The sequence below is a fragment of the Schistocerca nitens genome, chromosome 1 (assembly GCF_023898315.1).
Source record: "Schistocerca nitens isolate TAMUIC-IGC-003100 chromosome 1, iqSchNite1.1, whole genome shotgun sequence".
Classification (NCBI taxonomy): domain Eukaryota; kingdom Metazoa; phylum Arthropoda; class Insecta; order Orthoptera; family Acrididae; genus Schistocerca; species Schistocerca nitens.
In genome coordinates, this window is record NC_064614.1 from 578937590 (window position 1) to 578955398 (window position 17809).

The window sequence follows — 17809 nt, forward strand, 5'->3', positions numbered from 1 at the left end:
CCTGAAGTTGGATCTACTGATAGATTGTCAGATGCAGGTTGCAATTTCCGGGTCACGCCACTTTCTTTCACAAGTCATAATTCTGGAACTAATTGGCAGGGGAAAATAATACTTTGTACACGAGTGTTCCACACTTGGTAGAATTAATGTACTGAATTTCAGTCAAATCTGAGACTATGAGCAGGAGCCCCTGGTTGAATTGACGTGGAATGACCCATAAACATTTCTACATTTTTAATGGAAAGTAAACAAATTTTCTTGTATAATAATCTTTGCTTCTCTGGATTTTCTGGAAAACTACTGCAGATACACATCTGGGACATCTTTCATTAGATTCACCAGACCAATAACAACAAAATAAATGGAAATCGGGCTTTACTTTAACACCGTACAGTTTTGCGATGGCTTCATATTAGTGAAGTTTCTAAATTTCAAGCTAAATCTTTTTTTTAGCTGTAACTCCGTAAGTGAACGTTTGTGGACCTATGTTTATATGAACTTTTTTTCTTAAGTTTTACTTGTAGAATAACATATTAAAATATTTGCATATCTTTGTGAATCACCCTGTATAATCCGTTTGAATAGTAATTGCTGAAAAGTGAGCTAATAATCCTATTTACTAAACTTTACAATGAAACATGAGTAAATGGATGCATACTACATGTAGAACATGGTTATTTCAAAGAACAGTCATTATTCTTCCGTAATGTAAGCTAATTTAATACTTTCTTTGGAAAACACCGCAAATGGCCAATTATTTTATTTTATTTATCCACGAAATCATGTTCATGACATGGGATACAAATTACAGCAATGAATCGGTGAAGCATAGTACTTTTTCTTACATTGACTGTATGACAGAATAAATAAAATACATATCTACATTAGTCATTCAAGATTGACATATTCGACTAAATTAAAGCTACAGGTGACAAATTGGTCTCCATAAATTCAGCAACAGAATAAAAACAATGCTGGAGCAATATACTGTTAACTTTCTTCCTGAAAGAGTTTTTATTATTCTTGACTGAGCAAGATAATTTATTATAAAGTATGCTGCCTATGTGCCTCACACCATCATGGCATTTACTGAGTCTCTGATTATCTAGATGACACCGCGGGTGTCATGATCATGAATGTCATTATTTGTTTTGAAGAGATGAAGATTCTTACTGACAAATGAAACAGTCTCCAGGATGTATATACATGGTACAGGTAATATTCCGAGTTCTTTAAAGATTAGTTTGGTAGGTGTGTGCAGTGGCAATCTTAACATGACCTTGACAATTCGCCTTTGCATAATGAATGTTTTCCTATTTATTGCCTCCCAGAATGGAATGCCGTATGAGAGGACTGAGTTCACTAGTGCAAAGTATACAGTTTTAATGGTGGTCACATCACAGCTTTGGCTAAGAATTCTGAAGGCATAGCACAGGCTACTCAATTTACACAGTAGTTTCTCTCTGTGGATATTCCACTGCAGTGTGTTATCTATCCAGAGACCTAAGAATTTAGTCTCACTGACTTGTTCAATAACTTTCTTGTCCATAATTAGTGGTTCCATATGTGTTGTATGGCTGTTTGATGGGCAGAAGACCATATGAGTCTTTTTTTCATGTTAAGTAGGAGTTTGTTCTCATAGAGCCAGTAGAGGAGCCTTTCACTGCTGTCAGTTAGGTCAACTCTCACCTGGTGTGGATAAATGTTGCAAGAGAGGAGGTTTGTATCATCGGCGAATAACACAGGTACTGTTGAGGGTAGGTGTTCTGGGAGGTCATTAATGAATTTAAGGAAGAGGATGGGGCCTGTGGGACTCCTGATGTGACTGGTATTATATCTGAATGGGCTGTTCTTCCGTCATTTGTTGCTATTTCTACCAACTGCCCTCTGTTTGATAGATATGATTGGAACCAGTCATTACAGACTCCTCTTATACCATATGCATCCAGTTTGCGGAGTAGTAGTGTGTGGTTGACTAGATTAAATGCTTTTGTCAGATCAATAAAAAGTCCAGAAGCATAATGTTTTTCATTAAATGCTTCTGTTATCCCATCAGTAAACGAAAAGAGAGCCTAATTGATTTATTTTTACGAAAACCAAACTGCTGTGCTGTTAGTAGGGAGTTGTTTACAAGAAAGGACATTATACGGATATATAAAATTTTTTCAGTTATTTTGGACACAGTTGGGAGAAGGGATGTGGGTCGGTAGTTGTTGACTTCATGTTTGTCCCCTTTATTGTGTAACTGAACTATCTTGGAGGTTATGAGAGTTTGAGGGAAAATGCCAGTATTCATTGAGCAGTTGATTATGTTGCAGAGTGGTTGTATTATTTCATTGGCAACATGTTTTATTACATAGGCAGGTAGACCATCAAGGCCAGATGAGAGGAAACTTTTCATATTCCTAATAGTTAGCAGAACCTCTTTCAAAGTTGCCGGTATTAGAAAAATTGATTTGTCAGATCTTATGCATTTTGGAGGATAGCATTTTGTTGGTGAAGAGCGACCAAATGATAGGCTGTTAGCTATTCCTGAAAAGTGTTTGTTAAATGTATCACAGATATGTTTGATGTCCGTTATTTGTTGGCCATTGTGCTGAAGATATTCCGGTGTTTTTTGTTTGATGTCAGTTCGTAAAGTTTTTCTGACAATATCCGTCATTGCTTTACATTTGTTATTAGACTCATTTATGTATGCTTTATTTGCTAGTCGTTTTACTTCAGATATTACTTTATGAAGTATCTTCTTAGAAAGTAACTCGATGTAGCCTACTGGCGATATAGCATCTACTGTCTTCCTGGTTACTATGACAGAATGTTTGCTATCTTTGAAGGTCACTGTGAATTAGACCTAATTGATAAAGGATTTTTTTATACGTTGTGTTGACGGATGTTTACTATGGTGATGGTGCAGCCAGTTAATTTGAGCAGCATGTCCTCTTTGCCAACTAGACATTTTTTCAGAGAATGCACTGGAATAAATAGTTCATGGCGATCCCCTGTCTCATCACATGGCGAAGGTGTTGTGGATGGGATAGGTGAAACTGTAAGGTGTGCCACCTGGAATACCTGCACAGCTAAGGAACATGTACTGTGTGGTGGTTAGGACTTACCAAAAATTAAAAGAATGGTAATATTTTCAGTAGAGCAGACAAAAACCACCCATGTTGTTACTCCTATTTCTTCTTTTATGATTGAATACCTGTGTTACTCACTAATCCCCAGAGATTAGTACACATTTTCAAAAAGCAAGCTTCAGCCAAAGCAAATTCACAGGACCTGATTAATCATACTTCTTTGCTTTATGAGAATTTTGCTCTGGTTGCCAGCACAGAAAAGAGTAAAGATTTTTTTGTGGAGCATGTAAGGCATGTTGATGATGATTATGAAATTTCATTTCTTAGAAAGAAAGACACAAACAAAATGTTTGTTTCCTTCAAAGAAATATAAATTTTGGCAGAAAAAGGCTGTCTGGTTGCAGCTACTGTAAATCAGAGGAGTGTCATGTTCCTCATTTATTCCTCTCCGTAATTGAATTTTTGTAGAAATGGGTGAGCCTAATTAATGTTGTATTATAAATGAGAACAATAAGGACATCTGAATTGTCACATTGTTACCAGCAAGTTTTTTTTTACCCAAGTGTCATGTGAATGAAACGTGAGCTGTTACACTAAGAAGATATTTCTTTGCTTATGTAGAAAATACAGTAAACCATTTGTCCTTTATAATGATTGTTCTTTTTTATCTTTAAACTGAAATAAATAAATAACCATTGTCAGTTATTCCACTACTTGTGGAACTGTCCATATTCTACCCCTTCAGAGGCAGGGCCAAATTTCTGTCTTTTTTATGCTTTTGCTCTGTGCATAATGTATAGCAGGTCATTGTTTTCAAAGAAGTTTCCTGATGATGTTTGTACAGAAAGGGCAAACTGTGCCAGCTTTAAATATAATGCAAGCTATATATTTTGGATGAACTACTGTATTGAAATTCTGCCACAGCTACTCTGAATATACATTAGTTTAAATTAAATCATTCCATGAAATGTTTAAAATTGAGGAGCTTCCTTCTTATCTAAGTGATTGACCATACCAATTTTTCTGCTTGTTGATGTTGATAACACTGAATTGTTGTTGAAATTTCGTCTTCCTTAAATTTTTAGCTGAGGAACTGTATCAGAAAGGAATGGCCGTACTAAATGCGACCAGAGGAAACAAGCAGGAGGCATATAGGTTACTTCAGCAAGCTGCTAACCTTGGTCATACAGCTGCTGAGATACAGGTCGCTTGGGCACAGTTGCTTGGCTCGACACTGCCGCAGAACCTCGAAGCAGCCAAAGACAGTTTCCAGCAGCTGGCTGAAAGAGGTGTGCCAGATGCTCATATGGTACGTACAGGCTTTCTGGCAAAGTTATAAAAGTTTTTAGACAACATAGTTGCATGGAGATAGCAGTGATTGGTTTACTTATAATCAATCAATCAAAATGACAGTCACAAACTTGTTATTTATTTTGTCACCAGCCGGTTTCAACCTGCGATGGGGTCATCTTCAGGGCAATTTATACCATTTGGTTGCTCGCTGGAGTTGTCACCTTGCCTGTGCATGGTTGGCATAGTTACCAACCATGCACAGGCAAGGTGACATCTCCAGCGAGTGACCAAATGGTATAAATTGCCCTGAAGATGACCCCATCGTGGGTTGAAACCGGTTGGCGACAAAATAAATAACACAATTGGGACTGTCATTTTGATTGATAAGTTATAAAAGTGTTTTAAAAACTTGTTTGCTGTTGGCACAAATAGGCATAAATCAAGAAAACTCGTGACTATCAGACACACACATATCCATCCACACATATACAGACACAAGCAGACATTTGATTTTACAAACAGTGCTCTATGGCACTGGCCCCTTACCTAGCTTGTATTTATCCTGAATCTCTTGCCCATTGCAATGTCTCAAGCAACTGGAAAAAACTTCAGATGACTCTTGTACATAAGAAGGGTAAAAGAATGGACCTGAATAATTACAGGCCAATTTCCCTAGCATCAATTTGCTACAGAACCCTTGAACATCGCCTCAGTTCAAATATAATAAATTTTCTTGAGAGTGAGATGCTTATGTCCAAGAATCAGCAAAGTTTTAGAAATCATCATTTGTGCAAATCTCCGCTTGCCCTTTTCTCACATGATATACTACGAACTACAGATGAAGGGCAACACGAAGCTTCCATACCTCTAGATCTCTGAAAAGCATTTGACACAGTGCCCCACTACACACTGAAAATGACAGTGCGAGCATCTGGAATAGGTTCCGAGATATGAGTGGCTCAAAGACTTCTTAAGTAATAGAACCAAGTATGCTGTCTTCAACAGTGAGTATTCATCAGAGACAAAGGTATTGTAGAGGTGCTCAAGGGAAGTGTGATAGGACCGCTGTTGTTCTCTATATACATAAATGATTTATATCTAAAAACAAAGATGCTGTAACTTGCCAAACAAAAGTGTTGGTATGTTGATAGAGACAATAAAAAACACACAAACACATACACAAATTTCAAGCTTTTGCAACCCAAGGTTGCATCATCAGGAAAGAGGGAAGGAGAGGGAAAGACGAAAGGATGTGGGTTTTAAGGGAGAGGGTAAGGAGTCATTCCAATCCCAGGAGTGGAAAGACTTACCTAAGGTAAGATGCCAGTGCGACCTATTCTTGAGCACTGCTCAAGTGTTTAGTATTCGTACCAGGTCAAATTAAAGAAAGACATTGAAGTAATTCAGAGATAGACTGTTAGATTTGTAACCGGTAAGTTTGAACAACACATAAGTGTTACAGAGATGCTCCGGCAATTCAAATGGGAATCCCTAAAGGTAAGGCAAAGTTCTTTTCGAGGTACACTATTAAAAAAATTAACAGAACCAGCAGTGAAAGCTGACTGTAGAATGATTCTACTGCCACCAATGTACATTTTGTGTAAGGATCACAAACGTAAGAAAAAGAAATTGTGCTCATATGGAGACACAGTCTTTTTTTCCCCTCGCTCTTTCTGCGAGTGGAACAGGAAAGGAAATGACTAGTAGTGGCACAGAGTGCCCTCTACCATGCTCTGTACAATGGCTTTTTGAGTAAGTATGTAGATGTAGATGTTGGTTTGAGCTCTACAGGGCTTTCTTAAGTGTAGTCATATTAGTGTCAGTGTGCTTTTACATTTATCAGACCTATGATCTGACTTGTCCACCCAGTAGAAAGGGGACCTACACTTTAACATGAACTCCAATCGATAGTGCTGCTCTATATTTTGCATGTACACATATCACTGCCGGAAGTGAAAAGACTGATAAATGGCAAAAAATCCTAGGATCAACAGAGAATTGATCTCACGGAACATTAGTTATACCTCACATTATTTCGCAATCTTTGGCTCCTTATCATGAGCCATGGAATTCTAGTTACTGCTATGGTGAATCTCCTGTGACTATCAGATTACTTTTTCCGCCAAATACAACAGCTTTAAATCATGCCTACGAAACATATTGTCTGGCTGATGCTGTCCAAGTGGCTACTTATACTAGCTGCTGACAAAACCCCTTGTGTTCTCATCACACCTAGTGCTGTACACCTTGTGCACTATCCATATCCATATTCTGAACTATTACCTTGATGATTTGTCTTGCAGAAGTGTGCTTATAGAGACCGTGGAATTCTTGTACTTCCTTTCCTTATGTATACACTTGAGTTTCATTCATGACCCACAGTAAAGTTAGTTTCAAGTGACATTTGATACAAATAACCACAAAATATGACACAAAAATAAGTTGTGTGTGGATTTTGCATCATATTCTTAACAAAGAAGCTCTACCACTACAGAGGGAGACAGAATGCTGTGTGCCTAATGCAGTCTTACTTGGGCATGGAAAACTGTTAATAAAAATAATCAAATGTAAGAATGTCTTCTAGTTATAAGGGTGTACCTCAGAGATCTCTTTTTGGACCTTTCCTGTCCATCATTTGTAATAAATGGTTTACCCACGTGTTGTGTTGTGTGATGCGGTGCTACATGCACATGACAACACTCATCACATGTGATATCAACCTCAAAAATAATAAACACAGCACGATAGTGATGGAGAGGTGTACTACTTGGTTTGAGGCAAAAGTACTCCAAAAAATTGACAGTGAAACTGATGGCATTATATTCATTCTGAATACTGCCATTCATGACAACAGAACAGTCAAACTACTGGGATTTCACAAAGACCAAAAGCTCAGCTGGTATACCCACACACAGAAAATGTGTGACAGACTAGCATCTGTCATTTATCTGCTGCACAAGCAGAGAAGCAGTGCCCGTAATTGTATAAGCACCAAAATAAATCTATCACATGCACTACAAGACTTAGTCCATGTGAATCACATAGTTTTTATTTCAAACAACTAAATATAATGACTATACGAGAGAACAAAAGTTGCTACTCACCATATAGCGGAGATGCTGAGCCACGACAGGCACAATAAAAAGATTCACACAATCATAGCTTTCGTCCATTAAGGCCTTTGCCAGCAGTAGACACACACACACACACACACACACACACACACACACACACACACACACACACACACACACACACACACACACGCAAGCGCAACTTGCACACACATCTGCAGTCTCAGAGAGCTGAAACTACACTGCGAGCAGCAGCACCAGTGCATGATGGGAGTGGCGACTGGGTGGGGGTAAGGAGGAGGCTGGGGTGGGGAGGGAGAGGAATAGTATGGTGGGAGTGGCGGACAGTGAAGTGTTGCAGTTTAGACGGAGGGTAGGAGAGAAGGTGCGGAGGGGGGGGGGAGGGGGTAAGTAGCAGAAAGGAGAGAAATAAAAATAAAAATAATTAAAAGACTGGGTGTGGTGGTGAAATGACGGCTGTGTAGTGCTGGAATGGGAACAGGGAGGGGGCTGGATGGGTGAGGACAGTGACTAACTAAGGTTGAGGCCAGGAGGGTTACGGGAATGTAGGATGTATTGCAGGGAAGTTTTTATTTCTCTCCTTTCCGCTACTTACTCCCTCCCCTTCTGCACCTTCTCTCCTACCCTCTGTCTAAACTGCAATACTTCACTGTCTGCCACTCCCACCATACTATCCCTCCCCCTCCCCACCCCAGCTTCCTCCTTAACCCCCACCCAGTCGCCACTCCCATCATGCACTGGTGCTGCTGCTCGCAGTGTAGTTTCAGCTCTCTGAGACTGCAGATGTGTGTGCAAGTTGCGCTTGCGTTAGTGTGTGCGTGTGTGCATGTGTATATGTGTGTCTACTGCTGACAAAGGCCTTAATGGCCGAAAGCTATGATTGTGCCTATTGCAGCTCAGCATCTCCGCTATATGGTGCATAGCAACTTTCATTCTCTCCTCTTGTTACATTCCATCCTGGATTTTCCACTGTTAAATATAATGGCTCTACTGTTTGTTGCAATAAGTTAACAATTGGCACGGTGGCTGTTGGTAGCGACTGTGCCCCCACATTATGGCTGCTGAAGGGAGGCGGGCGGGGGGGGGGGGGGGGGGGTGAAGGCAGTGTTGGCTCCTCTACCCATGTTTTGTGCCTAACACGAAATTGGAGGCAGCACCCGCAGAAATATCGCCCACTTAAAAGTGACATGTCTGCCAGATGTAAATCACCTAATTTGATGATATATTCATATTCTAGTGTTTTACCTACAATTTATGCATAACTTGTTTATCAAAAACAATGAAAATGAAAGTAGATGAATGTTTAACTTAAGACACTCTGAACTGAAAGTAAAAAACTAATTTTTGAAATCTGTCTGCGCATTGCATTTATTAAACGCAACACAGCAGTAATGTTTCAGTAATGCATACATGGTGACTTATTTTCTTTTTCACCCTTTGAGCTGTTTGTCTACGCCAGGGATGCTTATTATTATGTTGTCCATACAGGAGTCTGTTCAATGGTCAAATGACGATATGTTTGGACAATTTTCATGTGTGAATAATTTCTGAAATGAGAAATTCAAAACTTCGGCTTTCATTTTGCTATCTTAAACTGCCACACCAGACTGGCACATAGTTCTCCAAACCACAATTTATAATCTGTTTAATCTTTTCTCATAATTTCTCTCTATTAATCTTACTGGAACTAAGTAATGTCAATTCACTGTGTAAATGAGATGCTGATAACAGCTCATCTGCTGTTTCTAACAGAAACATTCACCCAGCCTTCTTGACTGATTTATTTACGTTCGTAACCATAGTTGCAACAATGAAACCTCTACACTGTTGCGGTCGATAAGGTCCAGTCTGTTTCTAGTTAAAAGATCTAAGATATTTGCATTGCATGAGGGTTACTGAATTAGTTGCTCAAGACACAATTTCAGAAAACGTGTTCCCTATGGGGCTAACAACTTTTTTGTGTGTACATACGTAGCTACCATTGGGCCCCAACCCTTGCAACATTACTTACTTCCAATGCTGCGAGCTTATATTTCCACTATCCCATTCCCTCTCCACCTGTCCATCAAATTGTTTTCTTGGTGCAAGCTGTACTTGTACATGATTTATAATTTGGGACCAGAATTTCCACTTCTGGGAATTTCTACAGCTTTTCATTAAATAAACACATGGTCCACACTGTTTGGTTTCACCTGCCACCAATTTTTAAAATTCTCCGGAAGTGCAGGGGGAGGTCACACAATGCATTGTGCGCTCCACTCCTGTGCCTTTCAATCTTTGCACCCTTCCCTTTAGTAAGATTAACACACCCAGCACTGTAGCCATCAAGTTTTTTTTTTTGTGGGGGAGGGGGGTTATCAAGTGCCTATACGGTGGTAGCCCCCGGCCATGCAGGAACACAGTGTTGGTGCCTGAGCTGAAAACTCCCCATGTGTACCAAGGAGTATGTACCCATGGTGACTGGTGCATGGGAACTCCAAGCAGCGGATTAAAGGCCAGGTAGCTGTTGCTGAGGCTGGATAATGCCCATGGGGGAGCCCCTGTTTGGAGAGGGTGGCACCATCTCGGACAAGCCGCAAATTAAGCAGATGAAGTTATCTCCCGTTGGTGGCCATATGGCCCCAGCAGCCTCTGTGGAAGGAAATTTCTTGTTTAATACAGGAAGATACGATCCTAAAATTTTTCCCTTCCTTGGCAATGCAATAGGAGGAACTTAGGGCTAAGTGGCAAGCAAAGAAATACTTCCCCCATTACTTAGTTTGCACAAGGACTGACGGGGATTCCTTTTTGGCCACAAAGCCCTTATTCTTTGTGGAGAGCAAGGAGATAAGTTTGGGAAAGTGGAAGCTCTCTCCAAAATGAAAAGTGGATCAATTTTGATCAAAACAGCATCCCCTGCACAGTCACGGGCACTGCTGACTTTTAACTAATTGGGTAACATACCAGTGACTGTCACTCCCTGTAATAATATAAATATGGTTCAGGGCATCATTTTCCACAGAGACCTGCTCTTGCAATCTGATGACAAGCTTCGTGCCAACATGGAGCTACAGGTGTACACTTTATCTGTTTTGTGCAATGGGGGCCAGAGGACAAAAAGGTCACTATCGGTGCCTTCATCTTGGCCCATGAGGGCAGTCCACTGTCTGAAAATGTGAAGGTGATGGTATACTGATGTGATGTGATGTGATGTGAAACCATGTGGTCCCTTCCCCCCAATGCGATGCTTAAAGTATTTGAAATTTGGGCATGTCTTTGCATTGCAACTATAGCCCCATCTGTAGAGATTGTGGACAACTGCTGCATTTGAATGCTCCTTCTGCCCCTTCCCCCATCTGTGTTAACTGTGGAATGCACCATTCTCCTTGCTCACCAGATTGCACCATTTTCTGGAAAGAGAAGAAAATAAAAGGATATAAGATTCTGGACAAACAAACTTATCAAGAGGCCAAGAAGTAGTATGACACGTTGCACTCAGCATGTGTAGCAGCACCATATGCTGCAGCTCCGAGGTTGATATCGCACCCTTTGGCGCTGGTGCTCCCAGCTGGGCCGCTTGACCAAGCCTGCCTCCCTGATGGTTGGGGGCTCTCCTCTTTCTCCTTCCCTCTCACCTATTTCGGGATCATTGGCTTTCGACTCAGTGGGGATATTGGTCCCCATCTCCCAGCTGGAGACAAATCACCTTCCTCCAGTTTCTCTCACCAGGAAGAAACCCTCAGGACACTTCCTTCCAAGGCTTGTTCTGGTCTAAAACTGTTTACTAACTAGTGACTGAAGGAGCCACAAGCTGCTGGTCACAGGGCTTTGCAATCATCAGCATTACCTGAAACTGATTCACAGAAGCCTTCGCAATCATCCAAATCCTGTAAGAAGAGGAACGATAAGAAAAAGTCCTGCAAGAAGGAGATTCTGGTGACCCCCACGTCACCAGATCCTGCCCGTTCCACCTCTGTATCCGAGGCAGAGATTCTGACAGCCCCTGATGCCCCAGGTTGCACCACGCGCCTGAACCTGGAACCTGTGTGTGTTGATGCCTTAACCCTTCTGCCAGTGGCAACAGGTGATCATAGGGTATAATTTGCCCCCTTGGTCCCTTTGTGGCCTCAAAGTACGACAACATTATTCTCCAGTAGAATTTTAGAGTTTTTTTTCCACTACCTGGCTGTGAATTGACAGTGAATTGACATTACTTAGTTCCAGTAAGATTAATAGAGAGAAATTATGAGAAAAGATTAAACAGATTATAAATTGTGGTTTGGAGAACTATGTGCCAGTCTGGTGTGGCAGTTTAAGATAGCAAAATGAAAGCCGAAGTTTTGAATTTCTCATTTAAGAAGACAGAGATTTAGGAACCAGGTTTTACATTGTAAGACATTTCCAGGGGCAGATGTGGATTCTGACCACAATCTATTGGTTATCAACTGCAGATTGAAACTGAAGAAACTGCAAAAAGGTGGGAATTTAAGGAGATGGGACCTGGATAAACTGAAAGAACCAGAGGTTGTAGAGAGTTTCAGGGAGAGCATAAGGGAACAATTGACAGGAATGGGGGAAAGAAATACAGTAGAAGAAGAATGGGTAGCTCTGAGGGATGAAGTAGTGAAGGCAGCAGAGAATCAAGTAGGTAAAAAGACGAGGGCTAATAGAAATCCTTGGGTAACAGAAGAAATATTGAATTTAATTGATGAAAGGAGAAAATATAAAAATGCAGTAAATGAAGCAGGCAAAAAGGAATACAAACGTCTCAAAAATGAGATCGACAGGAAGTGCAAAATGGCTAAGCAGGGATGGCTAGAGGACAAATGTAAGGATGTAGAGGCTTGTTTCACTAGGGGTAAGATAGATACTGCCTACAGGAAAATTAAAGAGACCTTTGGAGAGAAGAGAACCACTTGTATGAATATCAAGAGCTCAGATGGCAACCCAGTTCTAAGCAAAGAAGGGAAGGCAGAAAGGTGGAAAGAGTATATAGAGGTTTTATACAAGGGCGATGTAATTGAGGACAATATTATGGAAATGGAAGAGGATGTAGATGAAGATGGAATGGGAGATAAGATACTGCGTGAAGAGTTTGACAGAGCACTGAAAGACCTGAGTCGAAACAAGGCCCCGGGAGTAGACAACATTCCATTAGAACTACTGATGGCCTTGGGAGAGCCAGTCATGACAAAACTCTACCATCTGGTGAGCAAGATGTATGAGACAGGCGAAATACCCACAGACTTCAAGAAGAATATAATAATTCCAATCCCAAAGAAAGCAGGTGTTGACAGATGTGAAAATTACTGAACTATCAGTTTAATAAGTCACGGATGCAAAATACTAACGCGAATTCTTTACAGACGAATGGAAAAACTGGTAGAAGCGGACCTCGGGGAAGATCAGTTTAGATTCCGTAGAAATGTTAGAACAATTGAGGCAATACTAACCTTACGACGTATCTTAGAAGAAAGATTAAGAAAAGGCAAACCTACGTTTCTAGCATTTGTAGACTTAGAGAAAGCTTTTGACAACGTTAACTGGAATACTCTCTTTCAAATTCTGAAGGTGGCAGGGGTAAAATACAAGGAGCGAAAGGCTATTTACAATTTGTACAGAAACCAGATGGCAGTTATAAGAGTCGAGGGGCATGAAAGGGAAGCACTGGTTGGGAAAGGAGTGAGACAGGGTTGTAGCCTCTCCCCGATGTTATTCAATCTGTATATTGAGCAAGCAGTAAAGGAAACAAAAGAAAAATTCGGAGTAGGTATTAAAATTCATGGAGAAGAAGTAAAAACTTTGAGGTTCGCCGATGACATTGTAATTCTGTCAGAGACAGCAAAGGACTTGGAAGAGCAGTTGAACGGAATGGACAGTGTCTTGAAAGGAGGATATAAGATGAACATCAACAAAAGCAAAACGAGGATAATGGAATGTAGTCAAATTAAATCGGGTGATGCTGAGGGGATTAGATTAGGAAATGAGACACGTAAAGTAGTAAAGGAGTTTTGCTATTTGGGGAGCAAAATAACTGATGATGGTCGAAGTAGAGAGGATATAAAATGTAGACTGGCAATGGCAAGGAAATCGTTTCTGAAGAAGAGAAATTTGTTAACATCGAGTATAGATTTAAGTGTCAGGAAGTCGTTTCTGAAAGTATTTGTATTGAGTGTAGCCATGTATGGAAGTGAAACATGGATGATGGACAAGAAGAGAATAGAAGCTTTCGAAATGTGGTGCTACAGAAGAATGCTGAAGATAAGGTGGGTAGATCACATAACTAATGAGGAGGTATTGAATAGGATTGGGGAGAAGAGAAGTTTGTGGCACAACTTGACTAGAAGAAGGGATATGTTGGTAGGACATGTTTTAAGGCATCAAGGTATCACAAATTTAGCATTGGAGATCAGCGTGGAGGGTAAAAATTGTAGAGGGAGACCAAGAGATCAATACACTAAGCAGATTCAGAAGGATGTAGGTTGCAGTAGGTACTGGGAGATGAAGAAGCTTGCACAGGATAGAGTAGCATGGAGAGCTGCATCAAACCAGTCTCAGAACTGAAGACCACAACAACACCTGGCTGAGCTACATCTTTTCAGAACTTTGCCTGCCTTCTGCATTGCCCTTCAGGAGTGTTGGTTTCCAGCAACAATGCGTACAAGAGGAACTGTGTTTTGCCTTTTTGCTTCATATCTCGTGTCTAGGACACACAGAAGTAACAAAAACATTAAAGTGTTATTTTCTAATTATCATTGGCTGACACTCAATAACATTATATTTATTGCATTATTCTATCACTCATCATGAACAAAACAAGACACAATATTCCTCAATGGCTATTACTTAGCTGCGTTTTGGTTTGATCACTCAAATTGGTAGAACCTTTAGAATATACACTGTGGATACAAAGTATCCAGGTTTTTGGTAATTTAGGATGAAGAAGCTGTGGTGCAAAGAAAAGGTGCACAGACAAGTTATTGTGACAACAGGAAAGTAGGAAGTAGGGCTAAAAAACTTCAGGGGAGGGGGCAAGAAAGGAAGAAAAATTAACTTTTGGAACTACAAAGTTAATTCCTTTTTGAGGAGAAAGAGGTGGAGCAAGGATAGACTCAGGTGCGATAAATAAGCTAAAAGTAGTAGTTACTAACATTTTTCCAAATCTGATGTTTGTTGTTTTCATGTTTCCTACAGATTGTTGTGCATTGTGTATTTTAGGGTATGGGTTTCCTTTATGCTGCTGGCCTCACTGTGAATGTCAGCCAAGCACGTGCATTGGTGCATTACACATTTGGGGCAATTGGAGGAAGTGCGTGGGCTCGCATGGCTCTTGGTTACCGCTATGTGTCTGGGGTTAACCTGGTGGGAAGCTGTGAGCGAGCCCTTGACTTCTACAGGAAAGTGGCGAGTAAAGGTACAGAAAATTTAATGAGTGTGCTGTCGCATGATGATTAAACTAATTGAAAACTAATTAATTAGATTAAATGTAGAGGCTTACAGGAACTGGTTTTAAGTGTTACTGACAATAAAATGAATATTAGTTGATACGTAATCGGAGGCTTTCCCGGCATGTGTGCTGTTTCCATGGCTCTCAAGTATTCAGCTGGATGTGATCGTTCTAGTCCCACGATAATTCGGCGAATAACCTTTCTGACATCATTGGGTGGTTCTGATAGAATGGTCTGTCTGCTTAGTGTCAGTATTATTTATGTCCATCATCAGACTTGGATTCCCTGTGCCGACGGTCCAGTTGCAGCCGCTCACATTCCAATTGCAAGCACTGATGCTTCGATTGCAGCTGCCGACAATCCATTTGCAGGTGCTGACCTAGGTCCGCGCCGTCCCCAGCGTCGCGCTAGGTGGTGCAAGATGGAGAATCCCGTGGAGTGTCCCTCATGGCAGTCATGGAAGGATCTTCTGTCTGCTTGGAGCATGATTCCTTGATGGAGCTAAGTAATGGTTTCCATGCCTTGCTGGAGTTGAAAACCTGTCTCTGTTTACGAGATTGTCCGTTATGCAAATTTCAATGTCCTCATGAAGATGCTGCTGCAGTAGAAACTGGTAGGGGCCAGAATTTTGGTCTCTTCATATTTCGCGTTGTGTCCAGTTTCCAAGCAGTGTGCTGCCAGTACCGATTTGTTGGACTGACCTAGGTGCGTATGGCGTTGGTTTTGTTTGCAGCGGTCTTAGACTGTTTGGATTGTTTGACCGATGTAGGATTTTCCGCAACCACGTGGAATATTATATATGGCCACTTTCTTGAGGCCAAATCCGTCTTTCACTGTCCCCAGTTAGGCACGTACCTTGGGTGGTGGTTGGAAGACCATGTCAGTTTTGTGTTGTTTTAGCAGTCTACCAGTTTTTAATGTCAGGTTGCCTGCATACGGTAGAAAGGCAAGGCCTGGTTCCTCATCTTTATACTGTTCCTCATCTTTATACTGTTCTTCATCTGGGTTCCTGCTATGTTTCCGTTGTCTGAGGGCTGTCTGGATCTGTCAATTGCTGTATCTGTTCTTGCGGAACACATTTTCTAGGTTTTTGATTTTTTTTGTGCAAATTTTGTTTGTCTGATAATGAGTATGCCCTGTGAACCAGTGTGTTGAGCATCCCGTTGAATTGTGCGGAATGGTGGCAACTCGAGGCATGTAAATATAAGTCCGTATGTGTAGGTTTGCGGTACATGCTGTGACCCAGTGTGCCATTTGATCTCCGCTCTACAAGTACATCCAAAAATGGTAATTTCCCTTCCTTCTCAATTTCCATTGTGAACTGTATGTTGTCATGGATGGAATTTAGATCTACGTCTGTAGATGAGCAGGTCCATGGGGCCAGATGACAAATGTCATCCACGTATCTGAAAAAACACACCAGTTTCCATTCAGCTGCTTGTAGTGCCTCCTCTTTGAAACTCTCCGTAAATAAGTTGGCTACTACTGGTGAGAGAGGGCTCCCCATACCCACACTGCCGGTCTTCTTGTAGTATTGGCCATTGAAGACAAAGTAGGTGGATGTAAGTACGTGCCTGAAAAGTTGTCAAGTCGGGACAAAATTTCTCGCTGATAGGGTGGATCGAATTTTCTAGTGAAAAGTGAAAAGACATCAAAGTTGACCAGGATGTCTGTTTCTCATAGGGGGAGCTCCTTGAGATGATGAATGAAGTCCGTCGAGTTCCGAATATGGTGTTCGCACTTTCCCACGTACGATCTGAGCACACCTGCCAGGTGTTGTATGAGAGTGTACGTGGGCACCCCTATGTTGCTGACAATGGGATGCACCCCTTCCGTATGTGTCTTAGGGAGGCCGTATGTTCTCGGAGCTACTGCGGAGTGCTGTCGAAGTCTTTCGATGTCCTTCTCCTCAATTGTGCCATTTTTCAGTAGGGTAGCAGCACCTCCAAGGTGAAACAGACCACCAGCACATCTCATGGGAAGAAAGAGTGGCACTTCTAGCCCTCAGAGAAGACAGAAACCATTGTCCTGCCTGCTGACAAAGGAAACACCACAGTCATTCTGAACAGACAGGACTATGAACAGAAGATGCTCCAACTGCTTGATGACCCTGCATACCGGAAGATTAAGACAGACCTGACCAACAGGATACTACTAAGCACTGCCACCTACTGAAAAATGGCGCAATTGAGGAGAAGGATACCAAAAGACTTAGACAGCACTCCGCAGTAGCTCCGAGAATATACATCCTCCCTAAGACACTTAAAAGGTGCGTCCCATTGACAGCAACATACGGTTGGGTGCTCACGTATCCTCTCGCACAACACCTGGCAGGCCTGCTCGGACTGTATGTGGGAAAATGCAAACACTGTATTCAGAACTCAACGGACTTCATTTGTCGTCTCAAGGAGCTGACCCTAAGAGAAACAGATATCGTGGTCAGCTTTGATGTTTTCACTTTTCACATGGGTCCCACTAGACTATTCGATCCGCCTTATCATCAAGAACTTTGGTCCTGAGTTGTCACAACTTTTCAGGTGTGTACTTAGTCACCTAATGCGTCTTCAACAACCAATATTATTCGCAGACCGTCAGTGTGGCTATGGGGAGCCCCCTCTCAGCAATGGTAGCCAACTTATTTGTGGAGAGTTTTCAAGAGGAGGCACTACAAGCAGCCAAATGGAAACCGGTGTGTTTTTTCCAATACGTGGACGACACATTTATCATCTGGCCCCATGGACCTGCTCATCTACAGACGTAGATCTAAATTCTGTCCACGACAACATACAGTTCACAATGGCAGTTGAGAAGGAAGGGAAGTTATCCTTTCTGAATGTACTTGTAGAGCGGAGTTCAAATGGCACACTGGGTCATAGCGTGTACCGAAAGCCTACACGTATGGACTTACATGTACATG

General features: G+C 41.4%; 1 protein-coding gene across 1 annotated transcript in view; it reads left to right on the plus strand.

The window, feature by feature from the left end:
* The window catches only part of LOC126255260 (protein sel-1 homolog 1-like), an 88059-nt gene that overhangs the window by 15299 nt on the left and 54951 nt on the right, over positions 1-17809 (plus strand). The window contains exons 2-3 of the mRNA XM_049955379.1: positions 4163-4386; positions 14663-14858. Coding sequence (XP_049811336.1) covers positions 4163-4386; positions 14663-14858 — 420 coding nt within the window. The remainder of the gene's footprint in view (positions 1-4162; positions 4387-14662; positions 14859-17809) is intronic.